This window comes from Plectropomus leopardus, chromosome 13 (assembly GCF_026936395.1).
Source record: "Plectropomus leopardus strain MGB_pleo_1.0 chromosome 13, ASM2693639v1, whole genome shotgun sequence".
In the NCBI taxonomy this organism is placed as follows: Eukaryota; Metazoa; Chordata; class Actinopteri; order Perciformes; family Serranidae; genus Plectropomus; species Plectropomus leopardus.
The window spans coordinates 20,505,396-20,515,587 of NC_142188.1; the positions used below are offsets into that span (position 1 = coordinate 20,505,396).

Here is a 10,192-nt window from a genome sequence, read left to right on the forward strand (position 1 = left end):
ATGAAGCTCGATCAAAAGGTAGCAAAACCATTAAAGTTAGAGTAGAAGTGTTATATAATTAACCCACTATAATTTCTCCACTAAGGTTATACAATTCTATGATTACACAGCAGAAAGTGGATTCAAGATAACCGCTACAGAAATGTTGACAGCATCAACTACAGGTTTGACTAAATGCATGTGGATATTTCTGAACCAGGAACTGACAAAAATTCACCAAAAGACAGCTATGTAAGGCCATTAAATTATTCCAAACATCAAGTAAATAATGAGAAGGGTTTTTTAAAAAAATCCGTGGACATCCACATGCTTATTAACTGTGATCAGCACTGAATACTGAAGTCAATCAGAGGAAGAAACAGGAGATCTTTATGTCAAACCTGTAATTATTCCATTTGTGAAGAGACAAATGGACAGTGCTGTCAAATACAGCCTTAAAGAAAATCCAACTTTAAAGGTTAGATTTGCAAGGAGGCTGTGCATTCAAGACACATGGAACTTGGTCTCCACCTACTGGCTAATAAAAAAGCAATGGAGGAGAGGAAATAGTCTCTGGCTCTACACAATCATCAACAGAATGGTCAAGTGGACTATGTAGCCAGAATTAGATTTATCACATTTTCATATTTAGCCTTAACACTGTAGCCTTCAGCAAAGTGTGACTTTGCTCAGTCTCAGCACACAGTCCTCTTTAAGAGTCATCTTCACAAACATATATTCACTGCAAACATATAGTCACGGAGAAACGCATCACAGATCCCATTTTACCTTTGTGAAAGTATTTCACTCCAACTGCAAAACTTATAATAACAGTCATATGACCTGATGAACAAGTCTATGTTAAATGGTGCGTCAATTTTTGGCATCTCTAAACTTGAAATGCATTTGCAGTATTTAAAGTACACTTGTACATAATTCGGAAATTATGCTCTGAGGAACTTTGCACAATGTCAATCAAAACTGCAAAGTTCTTTTTTTTTATTTAAGGGCAGTTTTACAAGCACTCAACCTGCCTTATCAACAGCCAAAGGTTACAAGACCACAACACATTTGCAAGCAGATCATTCTGCACCACACACTCCCAGAGCTATGATCACATGGATACATGCTTGAGGCAATAGCAGACTCTTTCAAGCTGCTCTCTTATCCGTCCCCTAACCCCTAGAATGCAAACTCTAGGTATGTAAGATTTTTCAGCTGGAAAAGAGAAAATGTATTCATACAAAAAAAAATGCACATTCCTTATTTTTTGTAAATGTCATGAATAATTGAAATGTAGTGCCTACTATATTGTCACACACAACATAGAATCAAAGAATTTATGTGGAATAAGACAATAACGGTGCATAACATACATGCTGCAAAATCAAGTGCTGCATGATACACAACATATTTAGGAGCTGCTCAAAATAATCAGCAACAAATATTGATTTTGCCATAATATTTAATCTACTATTTACTTTCTTAAACAAACAATAGGACCTTTGATTTGTGGCAAACTTCTTGAGCGTAACTGTTGCACCATGAACATGGTTTTGAGGCAGCTTGGCCATTAAATGAATTCAATTACTGGTGGGACACAACCTTGTATTCAAGACTAAGCTTAAGCATTTCCATTAAAGGGGATGTCTAATTCAAGCCACAGATAGTATCAGAGAAAGATGCATATGAAATCGTGTTTGTGTGTCCAAAGGACTTTATACTATGGGTCCTTGAATGCTGGATTCACGTGCAGTGTTCATGGTCTGTGAAAGCCAATTTTCTAATGTCATTATACAAGTGGAAGTGGTTTCTTTGATTGGGCTGTCTGGGCAAGGAGACAGCTTGTCTTCCTTGCATTTGGCATTTCAGAACAGACGGTACATAACAGTGTTGCTGACAGGCACTTTAAGCCAGCATCTGTTAGAAAACGTGTGATCTAGTGTCTTTGGCATGACTGAATCTGCAATCGTCAAAGACAACAAACTCATGTTATCCTTTAATATGACAATCATGAAGAAATTTCAGTGGCACTAATAGCTTTCAGTAAGGAATTTATCAGCCAAAAGGCCTGGATACTGTCCCCATGAAATGCAACCAACCTCAAATACTGGAATCGAGGGGTGACCCACGGGAACTGGACCTGCCCTCTCTCATGGCCAGAGAATCAGACAGGATAAGTCCAAGATGCCAGACTGAGCGGTCAAAAAACTTACTAATGATACAACACAGTATGCCACAAGCCAAAACAATTTCTTAGTGCAAGAAAGACATAATCATTTTTATAAATACAAGCTAAATGTGGCAATAACAACAAGTAAAACAAGTGAAGGCTCGATTAGCTTTTTTTTAAAGTCATATACTGGAAAAATAATAGACATAGTCACCATGATGTCACCCACTGGCTTGGACTCCCATTTTTGAAGCCTTGAGTCTGGCTTTCTGGCAATTGCAATCTTGGATTTCTGGTGCCAGAAGTGACCAGATTTGGACAAGAGGGTGGTGCTGTGGAGGAGCAAGGGGTGGATCTCACTCATAGACTGTGGTGACGCCTTGCACGCGGCCTGTCATTCAAAATGGCCATGTCCTTAATTATGTGAGGCTTTAAGCCTTAATAAAATTTAAACAGGTGAGTAAATTCACAGTTGTCATCAATGGGGAACCAAGCTTAAGAGGCCCATTTTTTTTTTCAGTACCAGGCTGTAAACATGCCTTTTTCTGCTGTAAAGTTGGGCATCATAACATGGGTGTCTATGGGAATTGACTTGCGCTTAGAGCCAGCCTCATGTGGCCAACAGAGGTACTGTTTTTGGCACCTCTGCACTGGTTTCATTTTCAAGCCCTTGAGCTTGCTACTTGGTGAACATACAAGAACAAATGTAGCTAGTGGCTGTCTTGGAAAGTTATACTTTAGCTAGTTCTCAGCTGCAAAAAAATCTAGATTACTTGGTTATATGCACAGTGTTTTTTGATGTAGTTCTCTATGCCAAGTTGAATAGGCAAGGAACACAAGCCCTGAGATGACTGAGAAGATTGTCAACAAACTTTCTGTTTTGCCATGCAGTATACATTTGGAAGAAATAATTTTAAGGCAAATTAAAGAGAAATTAACTCTCAGTTTTTTTTACTGCCACAAACTGGAAGACTGAATTATAAAACTTCAAAATACTCTTACAGTATAGCTGTAATGCTCAATGCCAGTAGGTGGCCTAAGTGTCAAAATTACAGCAGCTAGTACCTTACTTAAGTGAAGATGGCAACATCAACAATAGGTTCACATTTAATGTCCAAACTCCCTCTTGACCTTTTTGCAGAGATTTTGACTCATAGCAGGAAAGGCACAGGTGAAACAAATTTCTTTATGAAAGTTTCATTAACTGTTCCAGTAAGCCATGACAATGAGTCAGCTTAGACAATACCAGGAATCTGGCAGTAGCTCACCTAAATGGAATTCATTTGTTTTTACTGGTATCAGTTACACTGGTGCTTTTCCTGCTATGACAAGCCAAAATGTCTCCTGTGAGAAAAGTCTAGACATACCTATTTTGTGCACATATTCTCATGGTTAAAAGTGGACTGATGATGACCCAACAGCTATCTCTTGTGAAGAACTTGTAGCCTGTACGCAATATACCTTTTTAACAGCAGAAGTGCCATAGTATGAAAAAGCACAGGTATATTCAATAACATTAATCATAGCCGCATTCCTCTTGTGCATGCTGGCTCACTGGAATAGCTTACTAGGAAAATTATAGGATAACATCACCTAAATTAAGATTTCCAATATGTTATTTCCATAGTCTAGGACAGAGTTTCCCTATCTTCTCCTTGAGTACCACTTGGTATACATGTTTTAGATCTCTCCCTGCTGTAACACAGCTTAATTTTATGACAGTCTGTCAGCAAGCAGATTCAGGAGTTCATAACGAGTTAATCATTTGAATCAGCTGTGTTGGAGCAGGGAGAGACCTAAAACATGCAAGACATGTTCAAGGAGAAGTTTGGGAAAGACTGGTCTAGGAAATCAATATTTGTGAACCTGATCTACTCTCCCTTTCAATGCCAGAAACCAGAGAATTAAGTCTCAAACTTGTGTTGTCATTAAGTATAAAGTCTGTAGCTGCTCTGTTGATATTGCCTGAGATCAGACCTTGGGATCTGCCTGCTCCTCCTAGTTGACCAATTTGTCTGGCATTATGACATAAAACAGCTGTTTCTCAGTTGAAATAGAAAATGATCAATAAGCGCCACTGGGGGACTTAAAAATTTACCAATGAGGAGTATTAACAACAGTGGTGGGCTCTATAGACAAAATCAACGCTGCTATAGAGGCTGCTCTAAGTCGACATGTCATCTCGATGTCTGTCAACATCGTAGTTTGTTTTTACTTCACTTCACTCCACTCCACCCTCACTCTTTAACCCCCCCCAAAAAAAAAACAGGTGTGTTGGCATGGCTACACATCAGTGTGGACTTAAAATGACATTACCTTCAGGTGGATACGATGGTCTAAAGTGATAGGTTAGGGAAAATTGAGTCCCCCTACCCCGAGGGAAATCGGTTAGAGTGGACACAATGTCAGACTGAAGATGGAGACGGAGTGTAACGAGGTCAAAATTCTGTCTGATATCAGGCACAGACAATGAATGGGAGCCCATTAAATGGAACGGAGTCATTATTATGAAGGTTATCAATTTCACCTGTTCTTTTTATACTATGACAAGTCAAAATATCTGCTGCGAAAAAAGGTTCATCAGCATGTTGGTCATGCTTTAAGGCCCTGCACACTCACACAGGTGTTTTCCCTCTTTCTGGCTGACTAAGCTTTTAAACTACGCTATTATTGCACATGGCCAAAACATTTCATGAACCAAGAAAAATCATAAAGATGACATGCAGAAATAAAAGCACAATCAGACAAATGGATATCTAGCAGTCTGCAAATGCCCACAAAGTCCTCTCAGTCAAAAATGTCTAAATTAAGTGAAAACACCTGTGTGGATGGACCATGGGTGGGTGTGGCTTACTGTGGGTTATAAAAAGACAACATAAGAATACAAAGCTAAAGGCAAACTGACAGAGGAAAACTAACCCCACCCACAGCTACTACAAATAATGATGTATCAACATTGAAAGTGACTTCTCTTTAAATCAGAGCTCAACACTAACCACACTAAAACGTTGCAATCACTTACAATGAACTCACAATAACAATTTTTTGGTAAAAGCTGTCTTCACCACTGCTATGTCAATCCTGACAAACCAGTCTAACAAACAATCTTATCAACTTGATTTGTAAGCACAGCATTTTCCTTTCCTGTTCCTCCTTCGTATGAAAGAGGAATAGTTTATAGCCACTCACATGCAACATCAATACAATGCAAATCAGTATTCTTAATATATGATGAAACAACATAGTAGGGTCCAACAGAGAAAATGTATATTATGTAAATATATTCGTATTATGCTAAATAATCTATTATAAAAGAATTGCAAGGTTACGTAAACATGGTGTTGTTGGAAATATGACTAACAACAAAAGACTATAATAGCAAAACGTTAACAAGGCTGCATCTTTGAGGCAAACTGCAAATAGTTTAACAATGTGAGTGAATATGGTCATCCCTATTCATCATTAAGACAGTGGGCAAAGTATTAATGATACTAAAATGTGTCTTCATGTGAAGGTCAAAACAATTCACCTTGTTTTTCGGCTCTAACATAGTTATGGGGTATTGCATATGCTCCCTCTACAAGTCACATTCAGCAAAGAATATTTCATCATACTTAATATGCAACGGTAAATGTAATTTATTATTGACAGCTTTGGTTGAGTAATGTAAGCTGCCTGCTATTTGACAAATTCCACTCATTTTAATGGTCACATCAGCATTTTGCCAGGAAACACTGTAAATGTTTGATATCTCTGATATATTGCATCATCATGGAAAACAAACTGTTCGGTCCGTCCATTAACATTTTCCAGTGAAAGAGGCTTTTCACTATCTCTTATTTCAACAATGCGACCCATTAGAGTTCATTGTTTTATTAGTCTCATTCATTTGACTGCCTTTTTTTGGCTTGTAGTTTAGTTTATTAAAAGGCCAGAGGCTGGTCTTGGATCAGTGAGCTACTGTATGGGCTTTTAATACATCTGTGATAGCTTGAGCGGCACTGCTCCAGAGCAGGTAAGATGTGCAACCCAAATTACTACAGAAAAACCCAGCCTGATCGCCAGAAGAAACTGTTGGCACTGCACTTTTCCGCAAATCATGAATATGTTGCACTTATATGTTTCATACATGTTCGATGATGTTTAAGCAACATTTTACTTTATATCAAGAACTGGAGGGTATGGTGAATGGTGAGACACCTGCCAAGACCAACAAACAACAAAATCTGTATTGTTTTAGTGACCCATTACTCTTTTTCCACAGGTATAGTGCCATAAAAATGGCACTGTTCTGGACACCAAACCTGGGTATTTTAGGCCAAAATAGGATATTTTTCTTATCATAACCGAGTGGTTTTGGATCTGCTACTTAATAACGTACAAATATTTTTTTTTCTGGCAATTGGGTTGCAATACCTTGTGTGAAAATGAGTCACCACTGTGGAAAACAATGAGCCAGTCTGAATCTCAAAGTTAAGACTGTTAACCCCCCTAAGATTGCTGTGTGGGTGAGTCAGGCCCCAGGTGTTCTTAAAATTGACCTGGCACTGCCATCAATTGAAACAGGAGATGAGGTTGATATCCCAGGAGAATGACGAAGCTCACTTGTCATTGATCGCAAAACAGTTCAACTCAGAGGAAATATCTGAACAAAAGGGCTAATACAGAGAATGGTAGATTATTTCCCTTTTAATTCTGCAGGAAATAATACACTCTAACTTTGATTTTTGTTGAAAATATATTTTTTATGTGCACCCACACAGGTAATAATAGAATGCACTTACTGTAATATCCATACAGCACGGTGTCTTCAATTTGCCCTCGCGTCTCATTGTTTGCTGCCCATTCCTGGATGTTACCAAAGGAAAAATGCATGAGAAACATTGCAATTAAGTTCAGGAATAACACAAGTATAATAATCAATGAAAACAGGTATCAATTATATTAAACTAACTAAAAGAACAGGGTATAAAATATTGTGTGATAATTAACACATACACAATCATACAGTGTATTTTCTGAATACTCTGTTAATTCAGCCACTTGTTTGTTGACCATACTCAGATAACCATAAAAGGCAGAGGCATACAAACAAAAACAAAATACACTCGTTAATGAATGAATCCAAGACCCTGGAAAGAGGTAGGTCATTCCTAACTAGCAGGCACATGGGCTACAGCAGTGCTCCGGCAGCTTTGTTTATCTAGTTTCATAAACTGAATTCAGACATAAACAGACAATGACGCAAAACTGACAGACACTGGGAGAATAACTCAAAGCTGTCAGACCTTTGTCGGAATCTATTTTTACTCATGCATAGCACAGGTGTGGGAAATTGTCCATCATAAGCTCACATTTTCTGGATTTTACTTTAAGAATGAATTGGAAAAAAACTGTGAAAAGCTGCAAAAAGATTAAAAACCAGGTATTGTTTTTGAAGATATTTTGAAGAACAGCCTTAAGGAAAATGTTTGTGTCAGTTTCTGCGGTGTCATGATTCTCAATGCTCTGAATCATGCTGAAATGATCTCATTAATAATAGCTTCTGATCTTTTCCCATCATAAGATTGTATTATTACTCTTTAATTTCTGTGTTTACATTTGGTAAATTTCAGCAGAGCAAGCACCACTTGCTTTTCACATTTGTAATTTCTTATTATAAAGTATGATCACCAAGATATTAGTAAGCAATCCTGTCTGATTAAGTGAATGAGGGATTAAGTTCCTGATGAGGACATGTGCAGCCTATCTCAGGTAGCCATGACTAAATGGTACCAAAAAAATCAAACAAATACCCTTAAGCAATCAAAGCAGCTCACAGCCCACAGAAAGAAACAAATTACCTGCTGTTCAAATGAAGATGCTATTACACACTTTGCTAAATCTTCAGATGGATAGAAATAAACACAATGACTCTGCAAAAAATTTATGAGCCAGGAAATGTATTCGGCTTCTAGATTGGACTACAACAATGTCCACTTTGGTTAATTCTTAGAAAATTACAAAGCAAAGATAAAAGCTGCCTCCGGAAAACTCGTTTGCATTTCTCAAATTGATTTTACTGGCAATTTTAGCACAACAGATACTTACCTTATAGGTACCGTTGGGGTACTTCATGAATGAAACAAGGAATATATCCACTGGTAGAAGTGCAGAGGTTATTAAAGCAATGGCCAATGCACATATTGCTGTGATAGTTGAAACAACTTCACTCTCCTGACGACTTTGAAATTTCCGGATGTATACCCAACAGAACGCTAGGATTGCCTAAACAAATGGAAAAACATTCAATAAGTAAGGTAAAACAACTGGAGAATAATATCATTATGAGAAACAATATGAAATGAGGAATACAGTATCAGAAATAGTACAATTTTATCTGATCTCAGGGAGAGTGGGTTAATAAAATAAGAGGAAAATAATGAAAGAATGAGAACATTAATAAGAGAATGAAAAACGAGACACAAACGGGAGTTGAAACGACTGTTAAATGTGATGTAATTCGATATTACACCCTGCAATAAATTCTACCTTTGCGTATCTTACTTCATCACTGATGCAATGCATTTTAATTGAACTTCATCACTCTGTGTTCATGATGTTGTGTCTTCCTGTGTCTTTTAAACACTGCTTGGACAGCTTCAGTGTGACTGCCATAAAGTAATACTGAAACTAATGTGTTAACACAACAGGAAGGAGATTATACACCGAGAACAGCCTGATTACAGGTGATAGGGAACAGCTGATCTGATTATATCATACTGCCTCCCCTTATCCTTCCAGTAGAGTAATGCAGACTCAGTAACATAAAGGACTGACAAGAAGTAAGTCGTTGATTTGCTTATGTATTCTGTTGCTATTTAGCATTAAAAGAAGAAAACAGAAAGAGGGAGAGGGATTTTCATTGTATCAGGCAGGAAACTCATTAGGCAGAGAAGCAAAAGAGGGTCTCCAAAATGACAAGGTCATATTCCAGGCACACAAGCTGTAAGAAGTGAGGACACTGCTAAAACTAGTCCCTTTAGATCAAGGGCAGCCATTCACAGACAGGATCAATTAAAGGCCCACAGCCTTAAGCCTCTGGCTGCTTGTTTTGCCAGGTAATGAAGCAGGCTTTGCATCTAAATAAGATCCATTGAAAGGTTTGTTCAAATAAAAGGGCTGCAAGCGGCGGGTTGGGAAGTAGAGCAATTTATTGGCATCCAGGCATTCTTCTGTACGGCTTCTGATTTAGCCATGTGACTCTGAGTGGCAGCTAAGATAATGAGTGCTAAATTGGGCTGCAGATTACCTAGCCGACCAACTTCAAGGAATGCAGTTAAGTAGCACTGAAGTCATACTGTAGTGTCTAAATGGGTCAAAATTATGACTCACAGGATTTAAATGGTAACATATATGTGTGTTTACAATAAATGCGGTGAAATGCAGCCTTTTCTACCTTCTCAGCGACCCTACATTATCTAGTCAGAAGCTGTTTATTTGTACAAGGGCATTTTAAACCTTGTGGCGAAACCTAACTACGCAATAGCACAGCTGGATGCTGTCCCGAGAAATATCCAACCTGACATGTTTATTTTCTGTATAATACAGTGAAATACCTTCCTCCTATTATCGACGTCATGGTGTTGTACACTGCCCTTGCCTCTATAAGTATGAAATATAAACGTTTAAACACTGACATCCTCCTAAAAGCCTGTCAGTGTGTCACGGCTAATGTTAGCTAAAACCAGTCCAAAGCCAATATTGACGTTAATACACCGTAGCCATGTCGCGACCGTTAACACCTCAACCGCGCGACTTCTTCACCTGCTGAACCTCTCAAACTGATTGTAAAACGCTCCGCAACTTGACGCAACGACTAGACAACTTCAAATGTGCTTACCAAAAGTATAAAGGTGAAAATAGACCATCCAAGCACAGACTCGGAGAGCAACGACTGATCCGCCATCTTCACTTCCTGCAATAACAAACCCACGTGCTCCTGCTGACGTCACCACGGCTTAGGACGAGGAGCGGCCGTGACGTCTCCGCAGAAAGTCC

The 10,192-nt window shown here is 38.4% G+C and overlaps 1 protein-coding gene across 3 annotated transcripts in view; it reads right to left on the bottom strand.

Annotated features, from left to right (window-relative positions):
• The window catches only part of lmbrd1 (LMBR1 domain containing 1), a 66,010-nt gene extending 55,818 nt beyond the window's left edge, over window positions 1-10,192 (bottom strand). For 2 of the 3 annotated variants that reach the window (XM_088086290.1, XM_042501813.2), the window contains exons 1-3: window positions 10,035-10,192; window positions 8,243-8,419; window positions 6,937-7,000 (exon numbers count right to left, since the gene is read on the bottom strand). In XM_088086290.1, coding sequence (XP_087942416.1) covers window positions 6,937-7,000; window positions 8,243-8,419; window positions 10,035-10,100 — 307 coding nt within the window. In that variant the 5' untranslated portion in view covers window positions 10,101-10,192. Of the gene's footprint in view, window positions 1-6,936; window positions 7,001-8,242; window positions 8,420-8,698; window positions 8,817-10,034 lie in introns of those variants that run through there. The other variant, XM_088086291.1, reaches the window with a different exon arrangement.